The sequence below is a fragment of the Pleurodeles waltl genome, chromosome 12 (assembly GCF_031143425.1).
Source record: "Pleurodeles waltl isolate 20211129_DDA chromosome 12, aPleWal1.hap1.20221129, whole genome shotgun sequence".
In the NCBI taxonomy this organism is placed as follows: Eukaryota; Metazoa; Chordata; class Amphibia; order Caudata; family Salamandridae; genus Pleurodeles; species Pleurodeles waltl.
This window is the reverse complement of record NC_090451.1, coordinates 672,970,485-672,990,513: the sequence shown is the minus strand read 5'-3', so window position 1 is coordinate 672,990,513 and position 20,029 is coordinate 672,970,485. Positions and strand designations below refer to the sequence as shown.

The 20,029-nt window shown below is 45.9% G+C and overlaps 1 protein-coding gene across 1 annotated transcript in view; it reads left to right on the top strand.

The window, feature by feature from the left end:
- Positions 1–19,754, top strand: part of LOC138268704 (hydroperoxide isomerase ALOXE3-like) — a 223,324-nt gene extending 203,570 nt beyond the window's left edge. Inside the window, exons 12-14 of the mRNA XM_069218621.1 lie at positions 3,736–3,836; positions 4,048–4,218; positions 19,199–19,754. Of these exons, the coding sequence (XP_069074722.1) occupies positions 3,736–3,836; positions 4,048–4,218; positions 19,199–19,378 (452 nt within the window). The 3' untranslated portion in view covers positions 19,379–19,754. The remainder of the gene's footprint in view (positions 1–3,735; positions 3,837–4,047; positions 4,219–19,198) is intronic.
- The last annotated feature ends 275 nt before the right edge of the window (positions 19,755–20,029 follow it).

Genomic DNA, 20,029 nt, shown 5'->3' with positions numbered 1-20,029 from the left:
TACAACCAAGTCATGTTTTCTCACCAGTCATTATTTCTGATGTAAGTTAATTTGTTATACTCTTAGAATGCACCCTGTACTTAAAGTGGTCATTTTCTATACCCACCCAAAGGATGCATCTCTTAAATAATGTGCAAATGTTATTGACATAAAAATATTACACAATTTGCATTGCAACATGGAACTGTTGAGAGCTGTAGGGAATCAAACAGCTTGACAGGGTGCATGCTTAAAGACCTATATAAGCTCTCTCTCCCTCATTTGAAGGTTTAATTAATTTTCTTTTCTTCTTTTGTTTAAAACACTGCTCTCTACCAATGGAATGTTCTTCAAACATTACAGCTCTCCTGCAATAACCTGTAGTATAGGGTTATAGCCTACTACTGAGGGCTGTGCCATTTACTATAGGCTGAAACTGCAGGAAGAAGGGATATAATGTTATTTCAGCATTTTAGCACATCTACTTTTACTACATTTTTGCACGGTCACCCAGGTTTTCATCTTTTTCTGGACCCAATTTTGTAGGAAAGTCACTCTTTTTGCCCTTTCCAGTGCCATTTTATTGACTGATGCTGGTGGTTCCTGACTCTGAAAGTAGCATGTGCTCTGCTAATCAGGGCCTGTGCTCTTTCCTCTAGAGGCATAAGGTAATTGGTATAATTCTAGTGGCAAAGACAACCTAACTGTAAGTCCATAGTACATGGTAGGGCATGTAGATTTATGGACTCCAGTGGACTTAATGTACTTAAGTCTGCATTGCTGTGAGCCAAGCTACTACCTGAGTAGGTATGGAGAGGTCTGGATCTGCAGCAATACAGCTATTTGGTGGGAGGAGATTTGCTTCCTGGAAAAACTAGGGAGGCGAAGGGGGCTGAGGAGATATTCTGGACTCCAAAGGCAGGAGAACAGATGTCACAGGACCCAGGCCAGCCCTCGCTTCTTTGATCCCGAGCCAGCTAGGAGCTCCCCTAATTAGATTACGAGAAGGGCTAGAAGTGGAGTGTCGTCAGTTGTTAGCCACACCTTGGGGCTGGGTTACACAGAAACACACACAGCAAGGAGAGAATTTCTCCATTTTGTTTTTTGGGAGAACAGAGCATGCTGGATTAGAAATATGCCACACTTTGTAGTAAGTAGTCATAGCAGAAGGAAGTAGCTGTACCCCTATTGGTTGGGGCGTCCCCTCCTGCCAGCCCAGAATGGAGGATAAATATGGAAGGGCTGCAGGAGTTCCTCCTAACACTGCCTGGAACAAAAGAAGTAGTACTGGCCTGCTAGACCCACAGAAGGCATGCACTCAAAAGGACTACACCTGTTGCATCTGAAAGCTCCACAAAAAAGGATTGTGCCTGACTCAAAGTAAATGGAGTGGACTCCCTGATCAGCAACAGGTACAACAGACCTGAAAAGACAGTCCAAAGACAGGATCACCTCCACATGACCAGTTGCAACAGGATTGTTCCTGCACTGTGCAGGTGCATTGTGGGAAATTGAGTCCTAGCCCCTAAGAGGCAATCCAGAGCCTCTGTACCCCAGGTCAGAGCTATGACACACTTTCCTATCCGACCCCAGCTCCACCGTGGTTGGCCTAAAACTTTGACTTTGTCCGGTCCAGCTCAACCAGATAGCCACGAGTTAAGCTTCTTGGCGCTAGAATGCACAATTTGCTTTATTTAATCCTTAAAAAATCATATCTCCAGTTCCATGCATTAGATTTTTGTTGTTTGTGTGGTGTTTTAAAAATAATCTCTATTTTTATAATTTGCTGTTGGATTTTTATTGGGTTGTATCTCCGACTGACTTACTGTTTTGGTGATATTAAATGCTTTACACATACTTTTCTCTTATGTTACGCATGACTGCTTGTTGGCCAAGCTACCATTGGTTCAGCAAGGATTTACTTATTGAGACTTGAGTGGACCTATTAGTGATGGTGATATTGTCACAATGGTCTGCCATGGAGCCCAAGAAGGTGCTAAAAGGTGTTAATTGCTGACCACTTTTCATGGACTAACTTTCTGGGACTGAACAGGAACAACTGGCAGATCAAGGGGAACCTTTGCACCACTTCCTGACTTTGAGATGCCAGGAAGGATAAGTTACTTACCTGTAAATGCTAGTTCTATTCCAGGGGAACCCGCACGTGGGTGGGAATTTTCAGTGCTTATGACTATTGATGAGGACCCCCTAGAAGAGAATGGCTTCTCCTATTCATTCACAGGACCTTCTCAGAACGCCAGATTCCAGTCACAGTAGGACTTTTGCACCTGCAGTTGGGAGAAGAATTCACCATAAGAAAATGGCTTATGAGCTGAAGACAGGACTGTCTGATGGCAGCAGGGGTGTTGCCCTTTTGAAAAGGGAGCTCATTAGTAACTTCAAATTAGGCAAAGAGGATGTGCTGCAGAACAATGTAGAAAACACTGGCATTGGTCAGTAGAATTTTTGTAATCGCTGGCTAGCGCACAGGATAAATGCGGCACCTCTACCACCACCTCCTCAGAACATTCCTGAACCTGGGAAGACCGCTTTCATCCTTGCCCTCTTGTAGGATTTAATTATTTTAAAAAACTGACCAAGTCCAAAGGTAAAACTTTAGACCTGGAGAAGGAAAATCTAGATTAACTCCAAAGCGGCCTCACCAGCTACGAAATCCAGGTTTGTTCCCCGAGGAGCGTTACAAGTCAAAAACCAACGGCTTCAGTGAGAGCTCATTGACAACATATCAGACTTCAAGGCACCCTCACCAACCACAGCCTTGGAACTTGCACTGCAGGAAGATTTTGACTCCCATCAAAAAAGAATCAGCCACAAACTTTGTCTGGACGGCCCACATAGTGCATCTGACTTCTGCTCCACTGCGGGCAGCCTGAAGTTGCTCCTAGGGTCCCGGTCAACAGCAAACAGTGACTTCTGATTAATGCTTTACTTTTTCTTGGCAGTTATTTTCCCTAAAACTTAAAGAAGTAATTACACCAGTTTCCCTTAACCTATTTTATCGATCTTGGCCAATTTTATCATAAAATGTTTCTGTTTCCCTAAATGTGTTTGTGTATTTAGTTGTGCTGTGTTCCTAACTTTGACACTGTTGGTACAGCTTGAATATAGCACACACTTTTCTAGGGCTTGCCTGCTGCTTCTGCTGTAGCGACAATCAGCAGAGATTCTCTCAGGACTGCGTTTTAACCTACTCAGAGTAAGTATATCGAATTGGTAGGCGTACCCTTTTCCCACAATAACCCATATTTCTGACAAACATTACACCCACTGAGGGTTGAATTTTCTAAATAAAACATGGACAAACAGAAAGACAACCATTAGAATGATAGATGGCCTATACTAACCATTACTGGACTCCAGCCACGCCACTGTCTTCAACTAACATACCAACATTACAATGTCCTATAAATTATGTGTTTTCTGTTCCTTACAAATGGCTTTTAAGAAAAATGACACTTTTTGGTAGTAGGCTACAATGTTACATTAGCAACTTTGTTACACTTAAAAAGGCTGTTTACCGACCTCTATAGGGAGGAGAAATTGAAGTAACTCCATTTAATGGAGTGTTTCCAATTCAACAGCCTAAAGGAAGGTTCTAACTGAAGATCACTGGGTTGGTAATTCGGTATGGTATATGAAGTCTGTGAAAATTGACCTGGAAAAATTAAACTCTAACTTCATTTAAACCTGGGCATTTATGGACTTACTTACAGTAAACACGTTTTTCCCGTGCAGGTGTTCCTTCTGCTTTCAAGACACTTGCAGAGTTGTCCAAATATCTGACCATGATTATCTACACCTGTTCAGCCAAGCATGCTTCTATCAACAATCCACAGGTAGATCTGGAATTGGGTGGGGTCAACTTGCTTGCCATTTGAGGCCCCTTTGCTACTATCAACAGAGGTTGGGTACTGTATAATTTCCCAATGGGCAGACGTTCTTGAAATTGTAAGAATGGCAACTTGTTCCTGGCATAGTCAATACTGTTTATTTTCCAGTTTTCCATTACCTTTAACCTCAATGACATTCTCTCACTTCAAATATTAGTTTGATTTCTTCTACTGCATGCCGAATGCTCCTTCCACGATGAGGAATCCACCTCCCAAGACCAAGGGGACTGCAACTTGTGAGAACATTCTCAAGACTCTGCCAGAAGTAAGCAGTACCTGCCGTATGATGGTGCTGGTGTGGCTCCAAACCCGCACGTCTCCAGATATGGTAAACACTGAGCGTGTTCCAGATTGACATATAACGACTCCGCAGGATGGTACCTCTAGTGGTGGGATGTGGCAAGATGTTTGGGGCACAGCTAGAGATAAACTCTCCATGATGTGTCTGAGACTTCAGAGGAGAACAGAATATTCTCTTCTAGATAGCTCCAAAATCTCTGCTCTGATTGTGCAGGCTTCAAGCTATGCACACATTGGTGTCAAAGGGCTGCCATAAAGGCTCAGTTTACAAAGTTGTGAACCTGAATCCACATGTCCACAACATCGGAATAGTGTTGATTCACAACTTTAAAGAGTTCACAACGCTTTGAAGAAGTACACTGTAATACTTTCAATAGTCAAAGGTTTACAGGTTTACTGCTGGAAAACATTCCTACATTTCGATTTGCTCAAGTGTGCAACAATTTTTATACATGTGCCCAGTTCAGCCACAACAGAAATATGCTTTTAGCCTGGAATATTTGTAGGAAGGCTTGGTGTGGGATACTTCTACAGGAATTTTTCATGGGGGCAGAGTGCACTTCTGGGAACCTGGTTAACGTGAAGGAAGAGGGGTACATTAATGACCACTTTGATGTTTCTTATTTAAGTTGATGTTATGGGTAGACGTTTCTTCAGTTGATCTTGTTGGGGGTGTGGGGAGGGCTTCTACAGAGATCCAGAAGCCAGATTGTCATTGCCTGATAACTCTTCATTTCATAAAAGGTTGGTGGCAATGCTGTAGTTCAGTAATGTCTAGGAAATTTGGGTTTTCTAGTTCCAGGATGATCGGTGTCTCAGCAACATAGTTCCACCATGTTGGGTAGAAGGTCTTGGCGCAGTCTAGTATTTTGCTGAGAAAGGTCCTTAAGAGGAGTGGATAGACCATTACGTGTTGTGCTGTGCCAGCATCTGTGCTGAAAGAAGCTGATTTGGAAGGGGAAGGAAGACAATGCTAAATCTATCAGACGTTGGAAGAGATCCAGTCAAAAGAACAAGTTTCTTACCTTTGGTAATGCTTTTTCTGGCGGATACACTAGCTACCTATGGATTCCTCACCTTATGAATTCTCCCAATGCACCAGCATTCAACGGAAATCTTTCTTCCCAGCTCTCTACGTCGACGAGGACGTCACAATTGCCCGACTCTCACGCAACCCCATCTGACGTCAACGTGGCAATAAGAGGTCCTCGTCAGCCTACTGACTTCAGTTTTCACCATTTTTTACCTGCCTTTGAGGCGAACAGGTGATTACCGACATCACATACTCAAAATAAATACATCAATCAAATATAATACATAATATTTATTCAAACATAAACAGTAAAAACAAATATATACATATATGGAAAATGTCGCTTACCCAGTGTACATCTGTTTCTGGCATGTTCTGCTGCAGATTCACATGCTGTGCACTGTTCCTGCCATCTAGTGATGGGCTCGGAGTGTTACAAGTTGTTTTTCTTCGAAGAAGTCTTTTCGAGTTACGGGACCGAGTGACTCCTCCCTTTCAGCTCCATTGCGCATGGACATCGACTCCATCTTAGATTGTTTTCTTTCCGCCATCGAGTTCAGACGTGCTCCTCTTCGCTCCATTATTCGAATCGGAAAAAGACTAAATTTACTGAAAAGCGTCGGTATTATCCACCCAAAGAAAACTTGGTATGACCAGACAGGCAACGGGGAGGCGGGTGGGACCGTGAGGAATACACAGGTAGCTAGTGTATCCACCAGAAAAAGGGTTACCGAAGGTAAGTAACTTGTTCTTCTGACGGATACAACTACCTGTGGATTCCTCACCTTATGAATAGAGTCCCAAAGCAGTACCGCACTCGGAGGTGGGTGCCTGAGTGGTCAGACCAAGAAATCTTGCAGTATCGACCATGCAAAATGGACATCCCTCCTAACCTCTGGTTCCAAGCAATAATGCTTAGCGAAAGTATGGAGGGAAGCCCAAGTTGCGGCCTTACAAATGTCAGCCACTGGAACACCCCTAGCCAAGGCTGAAGTGGCAGACTTAGCCCTGGTGGAATGGGCCCTGATTCCAACAGGAGGATCCTTCTTTGCCAAAGAATAACATATTTTAATAGAAAGAATGACCCACCTGGACAGCGTTCTCTTATGGACGGCATTGCCTTTCCTCTTCTCCACATAGCCAATGAAGAGTTGGTCGTTCACTCGAAATTCTGTGGTCCTTTCAATATAAAAGCTTAAATCCCTCCTTGGGTCAAGCCGATGCAGTCTCTCCTCCTCTTTCGATGGATTGGGGGGGGTAAAAGGATAAGAGTGTGATGGATTGCCCCATATGAAAGGGAGTAACTACCTTTGGTAGGAAAGCCGCCCTGGTTCTCAGCACCACCTTGTCTGCATGAAAAGATGTGAAAGGGGGTTTAACACAAAGAGCCTGAAGCTCACTCACATGCCTATCAGACGTGATGGCTGTGAGGAACACTGTCTTCAAAAACAAAAGCCTTAAGGGGCAAGAATGTCAAGGTTCAAACGGTGAACCCATCAGGAAAGTGAGAACCAAATTCAAATCCCACTGAGGTATAACAAAAGGAGTGGGAGGAAACCTAGTTAGTCATTTTAAGAACCTTACAACTATAGGGTACTTAAACAAGGAAGGTTGGTCAGGAAGGCACAGAAAGGCCGACAGTGCCGATAAATAGCCCTTAACAGTTGCAACTGCACAACCCTTCTGCGCCACGGACAATGCAAACAATAAAACGTCCGATAAAAGGGCACATAAGGGATCAATTTGCTTCTCTCCGCACCAATCAACAAATTTTGCCCATCTTCCAGCATAGATAGATTTGGTGGCGTGTCGCCTGGCCTGTAAAATAACGTCCACCAGAGAGAAAAGGAACTCAGATAGACCCGTTAATTCTCCAGGCATGAAGGTGCAGGCTCTGGAGGTGGGGGTGTTAACCTGCCCCTGTGAGAGGAGGTCTGTCCTGTGAGGGAGACAAAGCAGAGGGCACAGTGAGAGTTGGAGAAGGTCTGTGTACCACACCCTTCTCGGACAATCAGGGGCTATTAAGATGTCTTGGGCCCGGTCTTGGCAAATCTTCCTCAGAACCTGAGGATTCAAGGGTATGGGGGGAAACGCATAAAGCAAATGGCCATTCCAGGACATCTGAAATGCGTCCCCCAATGCGCCTTCCAACGGATACTGGAGGCTGCAGAACGACGGGCAGTGCGCGTTCTCCAGAGTGGCAAATAGGTCTACCTGAGGAAACCCACACATCTGGAAGATGTAACGGATCAGGTCTGGATGGAGCCACAACTCGTGATCTGCAGAGAAACGCCGACTGAGACTGTCCGCACGCACATTCAGAACTCCGGCCAGATGGTTTGCTACTAAGCAAATCCGATGGTCCTGAGCCCAGGACCAGAGCCTCTGCAGAGAAGGTACGACCCTACTCCTCCCTGTTTGTTTATATACCACATTGCGGTAGTGTTGTCCGTAAGGACCTGGATTGACTGACTGCGAAGGGAAGGGAGGAAGGCCTTGAGAGCCAGACGTATTGCACGCAATTCCAACAGATTGATATGAAACATCTGTTCCACTGCAGACCAACGACCTTTGACCTCCAGGTCCCCCAGATGAGCTCCCCACCCCAGAGTGGAGGCGTCCGTTATAACCATGGTCACTGGATGAGGTAGTGAAAACGGCCTTCCTTGGGAAAGGTTGCCGTCCAGAGTCCACCATTGCAGGTCCGCTGCAGTGTCTCCGGAGATCGCTATTGACTCCTCGAGATCCCCTTTGTGCTGAAACCACTGCCTTCTGAGGCACCACTGAAGAGCCCTCATATGCCAGCGTGCATGAGTGACCAACAGAATACAAGAAGCGAACACACCAAGCACGCGCAGGACCTTGAGGACTGGAACAACCGCTCCATTTAAAAAAATTGGAATCAACGCCTGAATGTCCTGAATCCGCTGAGGCGGAGGAAAGGCCTGACCCGATGTTGTGTCCAGTACTACCCCTATGAACAGGAGGCGCTGAGAGGGCTCCGGGTGAGATTTGGGCAAGCTTATCGAAAATCCCAGATCGAACAACAACTGGGTTGTCATCCGCAGGTGATGCAACATGAGCTGTGGAGACTTGGCTTTGATCAACCAATCGTCCAGGTAAGGGAATACCGCTATTCCCTTCCTCCTGAGATTTGCTGCAACCACTGCCATCACCTTCGTGAAGACTCGAGGTGCTGAAGTAAGACCAAACAGAAGGACCGCAAACTGGTAGTGTTGCGACCCCACCACAAACCGGAGATACTTTTGTGCGACTTGAGAATAGGGATATGAAAGTAAGCATTCTGAAAGTCGACCAACACCATCCAATCCTCTTTGTTCAACACTTGAAGCACCTGCACTAGGGTCAGCATCTTGAATTTATCCTGTTTGAGGAACCAATTAAAAACCCTCAGGTCCAGGATAGGCCTCAAACGACCATCCTTCTTGGCGATTCTGTAACTGTAGTTCTCCAGTATTGGAATCTTTCATAGATTCATATGCTTGAATCATTCCCCGTCGTCGAGATGGGAGTCCCGGTACAATTTTCACAAGTAATGTTAAAACATATTGAAGAGAAAAAGGCCCTAGCCTTCTTCAATTTCATAGTCTATCAGAGTCATTTTGTGAAAAGGACCAAACCTGATCCTTCACCAATCAGGCGACAGCACCCTTCAGAACCTCCTGAGAGAAGCTCTAGCACCTCAGATTTTCCAAGCACAAGTGCGTATATTATGTTGACTATATATATAAATAGAAAGAAAGAGGTGAAGTGAGCTTCTCCGAGGAGGCGGGTGGGTCGCATGTGAATCTATGAAAGATTCCAATACTGGAGAACTACAGTTACAGGTAAGTAACTTATTTTCTTACTCCAGTATTGGAACTTTCATAGATTCACATGCTTGAATCAGAGTAGAAAGCAATAACTATGCACATTGTAAAATTACAACACTTTTAATAAACAAAATATCTTGAACCACAAAACCTTATTATCATCATGCCTAAAATGATGAAGTATATAAGTATACTGACATATGTCTAAATCTATACATATATATATATATATATATATATATATACACACACACACACACAAAGATATCTATCTACTTATCTCTAATATATATACAGATATACCTGTGAAGATACATGATGAAATTCGAAGAAGAAAACAGTAATAGAAATTATCATAAGACACTACTGTAACATGATCAATGTCTGTAAACCCGCTTACTTATGTGATTGTGATAGCGTTCTCTTATCCTTATATACATTTCTGTTTTTATTTTATTTTTATTTTTTTCAGTAAACAATGTGCATACCTGTTCTAGGATGGAGGGATGTAGGAGAAATGGCTCATCTTCACCTGAAGAGATTCCTGAGAACCGCCTGGCCCCACTGCTACCTCTCCGTGAGAGAGGGACTCCAAGCAGTAGTGCTTAGTGAAGGTATGACAGCTCTTCCATGTTGCTGCCCTACATATGTCTTGTAGTGGCACTCCGGCAAACATTGCCGCTGACGATGATACTTTTCTCTTCGAGTGAGCATGGACAGATGACTGCAAAGGTTTGCCCGCTGCCTGATGGCAAAATCAAATGGCAGAGGCGATCCATCTAGAAATACTCTGCTTGGATAGTGGGCACCCCTTCCTAGGGGCACTGTACACCACAAATAATTGATTAGAGCACCGAAAAGATTTAGTCCTGTCCAAATAAAATTGAACGCATCTTTTAACGTCTAAAGAGTGTAATGCCTTCTCCGCCGGAGAAGATGGATGAGGGAAAAAAGACTTGAAGACTAAAGGTTCGTTCATGTGAAAGTCTGACGGAACCTTTGGAATAAAATGCGGGTTAGTGCGCATTAATAGTCTATTGTGTTTAAGCTGCAGGAATGGCGCTTGGATGGACAGCGCTTGCACCTCACTGACCCGCCTAGCTGATGTAAGAGCTATCAATAAGGCAACCTTCCATGACAAGTGTTTGAGGGAAGCACGGTGGATCGGTTCAAATGGATGCTTCATCAGTTGTGCCAAAACAATATTTAGATTCCACGAAGGAGGTGGTGGCCTGAAAGGAGGGTAAACCCTGAAAAGCCCCTTTAGAAATCTCTTAATCAGCCGAGAAGAGAAGAGCAAGGGTGTGTCATCTGAACATCTGTATGCAGCTATAGCTGCTACATGAACTTTAATGGACGAGTGTGCTAAGCCAGATTGAGCTAACTGTAAGAGATACGGCAATATTTCTTCTGGTGGTGAGAGTAGAGGGTCGATCTGTCATTGATGACACCAGGCACAGAATATTTTCCATTTACACTGATACGTCTTGTTAGTGCTATCCGCTCTGGCCTTCGACAAAATATCCCTGCAGTCCTGCGGGATGTTCAAATGCGCAAACTCTCTGTGGTGAGGAGCCATGCTGATAACCGCATTGACTGCGGATCGGGGTGCCGAACCTGGCCGTTGTTCATTGTTAGTAAATGAGGTAACGGCTCCAGTGGAATATGAGGTTTGACTGACAGAATGAGGAGCTCCGTGAACCAATGTTGGCGCGGCCAGTACGGGGCTATCAGTATGAGAGTGCACGGTTCTGTTTTCATCTTCGTGAGGACCCTTGGGATCAACGGAATGGGAGGAAAGGCGTAAGCAAAGATGTCTGACCAGACTATCGAAAACGCATTCCCCCAAGATCCCTTTTGGTGATGCCAACTTGCGAAGAACCGGCATTTGGCGTTGTCCTTCTTCGCAAAGAGATCCACTGTTGGTGTTCCCCACTGGGAACAAATCTGGTTCAGTACTGTCTGATCTAGCTCCCACTCGTGGCAGTCCAATTTCTGCCTGCTGAGTGCATCTGCTGTCTTGTTGTTTATTCCCGGCAAGTGTACTGCTGATAGTGTGATGCCTTGCTGCGAGGCCCAGTTCCAGATCGCTTGGGCTTCCCTGGAGAGGGTGAGAGATCTTGTACCTCCTTGTTTGTTGAGATAGTGCATCGTAGTGTTGTTGTCCGTTCTTATCACCACTCGCGATCCTGAGATTCTTGGGAGAAACGCTTGTAAGGCCAGGTGCACTGCCCTGAGTTCTAGCCAATTGATATGCATTGATGCCAAATGGATTGGCCATTTGCCAGTTATTTTCAGGTCCTGTAACACTGCGCCCCAGCCTTCCAGTGAGGCATCCGTTGTTCTAGTCCACGGGGCTGGCTGTTGAAGAAACGAGAGGCCGATTGACAGATGACGCTTTTGAGACCACCATTTGAGAGTTTTGATCATTATCGGAGTTCTTTGTACCTGGTCTTCGAAAGTGCCCGATACTTGGAGCCATTGACGATTTAGCTGCTCCTGCAAGGGGCGCATCTTTAGCCGACACAGAGGGATAAGAGGTATGCATGAAGACATCATGCCCAACAGTGATTTGAAGAGACAGACAGTAACCTTTCGTTTTCTCTGTATGGAACTCACTAGGGTCAGTAATCTTTGTTGTCTCTCTAACGTGGGACATGCCATGCCGGATTCTGTGTTCAGTTTTGCTCCCAGAAACGTAATATTGCGTACTGGTAGAGGGTTGGACTTCTCCCAGTTGATTGTGAATCCGAGATTGGTCAGTAAGGAAACGCACTTTCTTGTTGACTTGTGTGCTCCTGTGTACGTCTTTGCCTTTATTAACCAGTCGTCTAAGTATGGAAAAACCTGGTGCTTTCGTCTCCTGAGAAAGGCTGCGACTGGTGCTAGGCATTTGGTAAATATTCTTGGGGCTGATTTGAGTCCAAAGGGAAGGACGCGGTATTGATAATGGCTCCTGGCTACGGTGAATCCCAAATACTTTCTGTGGGCAGGGCGGATGGGTATGTGGAAGTATGCATCTTTGAGGTCTAGTGATGACATAAAATCTCTTTGACTGAGACGCAGAAGGACGTCTCGCAGGCTGATCATTCGAAACGATTGCTTTTTAAGGTATACATTTAGTTCCCTTAAATCGAGGATCGGCCTCCAATCCTTCCACTTTTTTCGAATGATGAAGAACCTGGAATAAAATCCTGTTCCTCATTGAGCCCGAGGCACCTTCTCTATAGCTCCCTTGAGAAGCAGCTTGTCGACTTCTTCTTTGAGTTGCTGAGGATATCTTGAAGGAGTCCTGCGGGGAGGGTTGGAGGGAGGTATCTGGATAAATTCCAAAGTATGGCCCCGTTCCACTAATTGTAGGACCCGCTTGTCTGACGTAATGGTTTGCCACTGACTGAGGAATAAGGAAATTCTCCTGCCCAGGGTGACAGGAGGAGGACTGAGCATAGCCGGCGCCTCGAAAACATCAGGTTCTACGAGCTGAATCTTTGGCCGGGCGGGTTGAACGTCCACGGCCTGCCGGTCTACTATAGGCTGGTTGAGTCGGTTGCCTTTGGGAGTAGTATGGACGATACTGTTGTGAGGATGATGGATAGGAAGAATATCTCTGTTGTTGATATCCCCCTCTGTAAGAGGGTTGGCCACGCCGCCTAGGACGAAAGGACGATCTTCGATATTGCGGGGTCCCTAATGACCTTGCCGTGTCCGTGACCGTCTTGATTGACTGTAGGGCTTCATCCACATGTTTCCCAAATAGCGCTTGGCCATCAAAGGGTAAGTCTAGGATTTTATTCTGGACTTCTGGCCGAAATGAGGTGGCTTTAAGCCAGCCCTGTCTTCTTAATACGGCTGCACCTTCAAGCTGTCCAAAAGCAGTGGTCACTATATCAATTGCGCAGTCTAAAAGCTCTGCAGACGTGCGTTGACCTTCTTGTACAGTTTTATTTGCCTCCGATTTTGCGTCTTCTGGCAGTTGGCTAATAAAAGGTGCAATATCCACCCAAAGCTGTCTGTCGTATCGAGACAAAATAGCCAAGGAGTTGGCAGCTCTAAGCACTAGGCTGGCCATAGACGAAAATCTTTTTCCTATGTTGTCTAGCCGCCTACCCTCATTGTTTGGGGGTGCGGAAATCGGGGCAGAAGGATGTTTTGATATTCTCTGAGCTACTACTGAATCCGGAGGAGGATGTCCTGTTAAGCATGTTGGTGCATCATCAGGAGCTTTGTATTTTTTATCCAGACGTGGCAAAACTGCCGTGACTGTTGCCGGATTATTCATGACTTTAAGGCCCTCTTCCCACAGGTAGTTCACCATCGGGATAGAGTGCACAGACTTTTGAAAGGGCTCTTTAAAATCATATAGGAAACAGTCTGTTTGCTTCGTAGGTAGCGGTAAAGCAAAACGCTTGGCTGTCCTCTCTAGGAGATTGTGAAAACCTCCAATGTCTTCAGGTGGGGATTCAACCTTCGAATGAGAGGAGAAGATGGAGCAGGGATAATGTACTCGTCCCACTCTGAGTGTCTATGAGCTCTCCTTCTTCCTGATCCCCTACTGAGATTCGGTGTCTTGGAGAATTGTCATGTCCGGAGTGGCCACATCTGTGAGATGCAAAGACGTTGGTCTTTGATGTGGAGTAGAAACACCAGTTATAGGCGATGCAGGAGGAAACCTTCTATTGTAATCCACTAACATCGCTCTAAGGCCAGTAAGCAGGTCGGAAGGAATATACGCTCCCTGTTGATATTGGTGATGCTCTGAGTAAGCCTGGGGATCATAAGCTTCCTCATACTCCTCCTCTTCCTGGTATTTTACATTCAATTCAGAAGGACTGTGGGCTGTTCCAAAAGGCCCGTCTTCATCTGAATCTTCATCTCCCTCCAAAAGATGTACTGGCACCAGGGAGGATACCTTACTAGGTGATGTGTGGGTTGGAGTTAACTTTTCTCCTCTTTTTTGATGTTTTTCCCTCATCGACGGTGTCGTCGATGACCTGTAAATCGACTTTGTCATGGACGGTGCCGTCGACACTGGACGCACAGTTATTTTAATAGCAGAAAGCTTCGCCGACGAGTCTACCGTCGACGACGGTAGGGCTGACACTGACATCAGCGCTGTCGACGATAACATGGTGTAGACGGTCATCGACGCTGATGTCGTCGTTGCAGCTCTCGTCGACGGTGGTGTACTTGTTCTCGTCGACGATGTCGCCGGCGGAGCCGTTGACGATGGAAATCCCGAAGTAGCTGTTGTCGTCGGCAATGCACTCACCGACGGTGCCGTCGACGGGGAATCCGTTGACGAGGCCTTTTTTCCAGTCACAAAGGATGGCTTTTTGAAAGGCACAGATGGTGGAATAGATGAAGATTTCCTGTGCCTCTCAGAACTGGAATAATGTATTTTCCCCTCTTTGCTTGAGAGTTTAGTTGGGGAAGAAGATGGGCTGCGACCCTTATAAGACCCTGAAGCAGTCTTTTTGAGGGCTTTACTTGAGATTTGTGAGGGAGATCTAGAGCGTGATCTTGCCCTTTTAGCTGATCTCTTAGATGTTGAGAACTCCTCACTCTCAGAACCAGAAACTGGATCCTTCCTATGTTTTAGTTTCTGCAGCCATATTAATAATCTGCCTTCTCTATCTTTTAAGGTCTTAGAAGAAAAAGTACGGCAAATCTTACAGTCTTTGGCTGAATGATCCGGGTACAGGCAGTAAATGCAGTCTTGATGAGGGTCTTCAGAATGAAATCTTTTCTTCCCACAAGTCTTGCAGTCTCGGAAGAGACTCTTCTTTTCCTTGTCAGACATAGTTGAAAAATAGCTGACAAATCCAAATAAATGAGTTTCTCTGAGAGAAAAATAGCTTATAGAGGTGTGAAGACAGAGCAGAGCTCTGAGGAGACTCCCTAGCTCGACATGCGGTACAAAATCTGATGTGCTAGAGCTTCTCTCAGGAGGTTCTGAAGGGTGCTGTCGTCTGATTGGTGGAGGATCAAGTTTGGTCCTTTTCACAAAATGGCTCTGATAGACTATGAAATTGAAGAGGCCTAGGGCCTTTTTCTCTTCAATATGTTTTAACATTACTTGTGAAAATTGTACCGGGACTCCCATCTCAACGACGGGGAATGATTCAAGCATATGAATCTATGAAAGTTCTAATACTGGAGTAACAGGAAATATCTTGAATAACAACCCTGACCCCTTTCCTGCTCTGGAACCAAATCCACTGCACCTTTTGATAAAAGGACTAGAACTTCCTGCTGTAACAACAGGAGATGATCTTCTGTGCAAAAGGATGGATGGGGAGGAATGGGAGGGGGAAACTCCCGAAAAGGTAGGGCATTACCTTCCCCCACAATACTGAGGACCCAGGAGTCCGATGTGAATAACTCCCACCCGCGGAGAAAATTAAATAACCTATCCCCTACAGGAGAAAGATAAGATGCAATGGGCGGAGAACTAAGGCTGCTTTGCTTGCTGCACCCCACCCGGAGGAAGAGGAAGAGCCAGGGTGCTGCTGGGTGGCCCCTCTTGTTCTAACTCTACCCTGCCCTCTTAAGAACCTATAGGGCAGACTTGAAGATTGCTGGCCTGCTGGTTGGGGACTCCCACGAAAGGAAGCTCCTCGTCCGAACCCCCTAAACCTCCTAAAGGATCTGAATGGGGTGGCAGTGAAAGCCTCAGGCCCAAGGACTTGGCAGTAGCTCTGCTCTCTTTAAAGCAGAGTCCGCTTTAGCCCTAAACAATTTGTCCCCATCAAAGGGCAGGTCCAAGAGGGTCGTATGGACATCTATCGAGATCCCAGAAGACCTCAACCAGGCATGTCTTCTGGTGACAATGGAAGTGCCCATCGCTCGGGCCACAGAGTCTGTGGTGTCCAGACCCGATTGAATAACTTGCATAGCAGCAGCCTGAGCATCCGACTGGAGCCCCTGCATCTCCAAAGGCAGATCCGGTAGCACAGCCTTGGACGCGTCCATCAGAGCATGTATGTATCAACACAAAACACAAGTCGCATTGGCAGATTTTAGGGCCAAGCTACATGAAGAAAAGGTCTTCTTGGCAGACTGTTCCATCCTCTTGGATTCCCTATCTGAAGGCGTGCCAGGGAAGGAACCAGGAGCCGAATGAGACTAGCATGAAGCCTGTACCACCAAACTCTCCGAAGTCGGATGTTTCGACAGGAAACCCGCGTCCCCCGGAGCCACTCTATACCTCCTTGCAACCGATCTGCTAACAGCAGACGAAGTCACGGGCTTCTTCCAGACCTCCAGAATAGGCTCCGTAAGTGCATCGTTAAAGGGCAGAAGTGGCTCCGCAGCAGCTGAAGAAGGATGGAGGACATCAGTTAAGATATTAGTCTTGACCTCTGCAGATGGTAGTGGGAGGTCCAGAAAATCTGCCGCCTTCCTTACCACAGAATGAAAACAGGCTGCCTCCTCTGTAAATTCCCCAGGAGAGACTAGATCCTACTCAGGGGAAGTATCTAGTCCACTTGCTGAGTGCAAACCCTGATAGCTCAGCAATTTCTCCTTCCTCCAGGAGCTGCCTCTGATACTCTTGCTCATCTAAAAGTCTGAGAGCCTTTCTCCTTGACCGTAACCTGGCCTCTATTCTCGGTGTCGACATGGAATTCACCGACGCCTAAGATTTCAGCTGACGTGGACCAGGAGATATACCCCGCTCTACGGATCCATCAGCACCCGAAGGCACACGGGCCAACTTCACTGCCATCGAATGAGTATGGGGCGACGTCATCGGCACCACTGGTCTCGCAGGTGATGTCACCGGCGTTGAAGGTCTTCCAGGCGACACCGACAGTATCGGCGCTGGCACCGGACCAACACCCTCCACAGGGCAAAAGGGCATAACGGCGCCGGTCTATACAGAGCCGGAGTGCCTACTGAAAAGGCCAAAGGACCTGTGGGACCAGCAGGTGCACCACCAGGGGCCATAGAATTGAAGATGTTGAACATGGCATTTAAAAATGCCGCCGGGTCTGCAGCCGGAGCCGGGAAGGCTGCATACCCCTGTTCCTCCTGTGGCGCCGGATCCGGAATTTCCGATTGCGCTCCAGGCGAAAAGCGACTACTCTCCTGAGGCTCAACCACCTCGAAGACTGAAGGTGCCGGAGAAGCTGGAGGACTCTCAGGTGATTGGACTAACCTCCCAGGTCACACGACGCCGACTGGATGGAGACCTCGATCGGGACCGACCTCTATCTGAACGACGCCGGGAATGATGCCGACACCGTTTCTTGTGCGACCTCGAGGATGTTCTGGAAGAAGACCTGCGATGACTCTTATGCTTCTTCTCCTTCTTTTTTGCATTGGCCAAAAAGAGTTTGGCCTCCCGCTCCTTGAGCGCCTTTGGGTTCATCCTCTGGCATGGTTCACTCCTCCACATCGTGCTCAGAACTCAAACACCAAAGGCAGAATCTGGATTTCCGAGGAGGAGACATTGTAACCTACAATTATACACCTTTGGTAACAGTAACTCCCAAGAGCTAGGAAAAAAACGTTATGCTTTGAAGGCACGGAAAAAAGTGAACTGACGTTAGTACGCTGATGAGGACCTCTTATTGCCACGATGACGTCAGATGGAGTCATGTGGGAGTCGGGCAACTGTGACATCCTCGTCGACGTAGAGAGCTGGGAAGAAAAATTTCCATTGAATGCTGGCGCATTGGGAGAATTCATAAGGTGAGGAATCCACAGGTGGTTGTATCCATCAGAACCAGTTCTATGGATGCCATATATGTCAGCCTCATTATAAGGGAGGGACACTGGACTGTGTCAGAGAACAACTATGATCCAGAATAAGTAGGGGAGGCACTCAGCTTCTGTTTATGGTAATCTTTAGGTCATCCCAGATAGAGCTTAGGGCATAATTGGTACATCTGCATGGGTAGAAGCCAGTTTAGTGATAGGAGACTAGAGACTATATTGTTTTGTTTCATGCAGTTAGTGATCTGCATCACAGCTTATATTTCAATTCGTTTTCCTAAGAAGAGACCTTTGGGAATCAGTCTGTAGCTGACAAGTTTTTTAGGGTCCGGGTTTTTTCATGATGACAGACTGGACATATAGGATTAGACTTGTTAAAAGTGGGCAGCAATTATAATGACTTGGATTTCTGAGGCAGGCATAGGAATGATAAGGAACAAATTGCATCGCCATTATTGGCCAATTTCTTGAATTCCGAGACAGTGGTTTTCTCAAAGGAGGCCTGGGTCTGTTGTCTGTCTGTGAGCAGCTACTTATTATTTGTGCCATCTCTTTTGTGCAATGACACAAAAAATGTTTTTCCCCATGGAGAAACATCTATGCCTGCACCTATTTGTGGATCTTACCTGTTCCTTCCAACAGAGCAAAGGGATTTCCTTCTGCCTTTGACAGTAGTAAACCGCAGACCATTTTCAAGTACAACATTGCCCACAAAATAAAGTTTGTGGGTGTTTCCAAACTATCAAGGGAAACCCTGCCATGGTACAGCCATGGTACAGCCAGTCCTCATCCCTTGAGTGGTATTTACTCATGTTCAGTATTTCTCTATCATGAGGACCTCAAATGACACCAGGGTCCTTTGTCTGCCTTTGGACAGCCATCCCCACCAATTTATATCTGCCAGAGACAAAAATAAATTTCTTGATTTTGTGGGAAGCAGCAGGTAACAACCAATTTGTTAGGGTTAACAGAAGGGGTTTCTCCATTAGGGATTAATGGCAGGGAAGTTATGGTACATCATCTTCTCACCATTTGAATGGGATTTACTCATGTGCATTATTAATCTAGTGTGGAGTAATACTGCACATGATTAAAAGGATTGATAAGTGCAAGGTCTCCTCATGCGAATCCCTAATATTCATAAAACAAGCAAACTGTTCAGGTAGTTCAGGTTTGCAGATGCCTCTAGTAACTGAGTCACCAGTCTCTCCTACTGTTGTAGCACTCGGTGAGGGCTGTTGTTGAGGCCACCCTCATACAAAGTTGTATTAGGGAGGGCTCCCTCCCTGTGGCTTGATTTTGTGTGTGCAATTAGAATGTGCTGGTGAATGGGGCAAGGAGATGGGAGTATTCTCTGACGGTGGTAGCATCCAAGCTGTTTTGAATCAACAAAGGGAAAATGACTGTTTCTTTCTGTCTTGAAGGTCCCTTTGGGAAATTATCCAAACCAGCTCTTCACGGAGGAGAAGGCAGCCCAGTGCATCAAGGCTTTCCAGAAAAAGTTGAGCGAGATCTCTGCTGAAATCCAGAAGAGGAACCAGGACCTCCCAGTGAAGTACTACTATCAAGATCCCCCTTTGGTTGAGAACAGCATCGCCATGTGAAAATGAAGCATCGTTGTATGACCAAGTTATAAAGCTCTGTTGACCTTAAATTCTTTCTGTTGGCATATGACCATAGTCAACTCTGGCTCATATTCCCCAGTTCTGTAGCTCCAAATAGACTAAGTGAGGTTTTATTTCTAACAGCACAGCGCTTCACTGAAAGCTTCTCAACCACTTTCTACTGCCACCTGCTACAAGATGATCACTGTTGATTCAGATGCTGTGACCATATACTGCCAGTATCATGTGCTGTCAAATGTTAAAAATACCAGATTTAAAGAATGTGAACTGCCTCAGAAATGTCACCATTTTGTCTTTTTCTTCCTGGTGTTCTTTTTAACAACCCTTCATAAATGCTTCAGAAAAAGGTGAACAAGTTTGCCTCACTTTGCATTCATTTGATTATGCTTGAACAAAACTGTCATGCACACAAAGAAGTCTTCTAAGCTATTGGAGTTATTTACATTTTGTGCAGGGGCTAATGTGGCACAGCTGAACAGTCAGGTCTTCGGGGACTTTCAGAACTGTAGACAAGATGGGGAGGTTCGCAGATGAAAGGGTAACTTGTTTAATGTCTTTGATGATCGGTAGGAAAAGGAGCAAACTCTGCATCTGCTATGTCGGATGTGTGGGGTGAGGATTAAAGAAAGC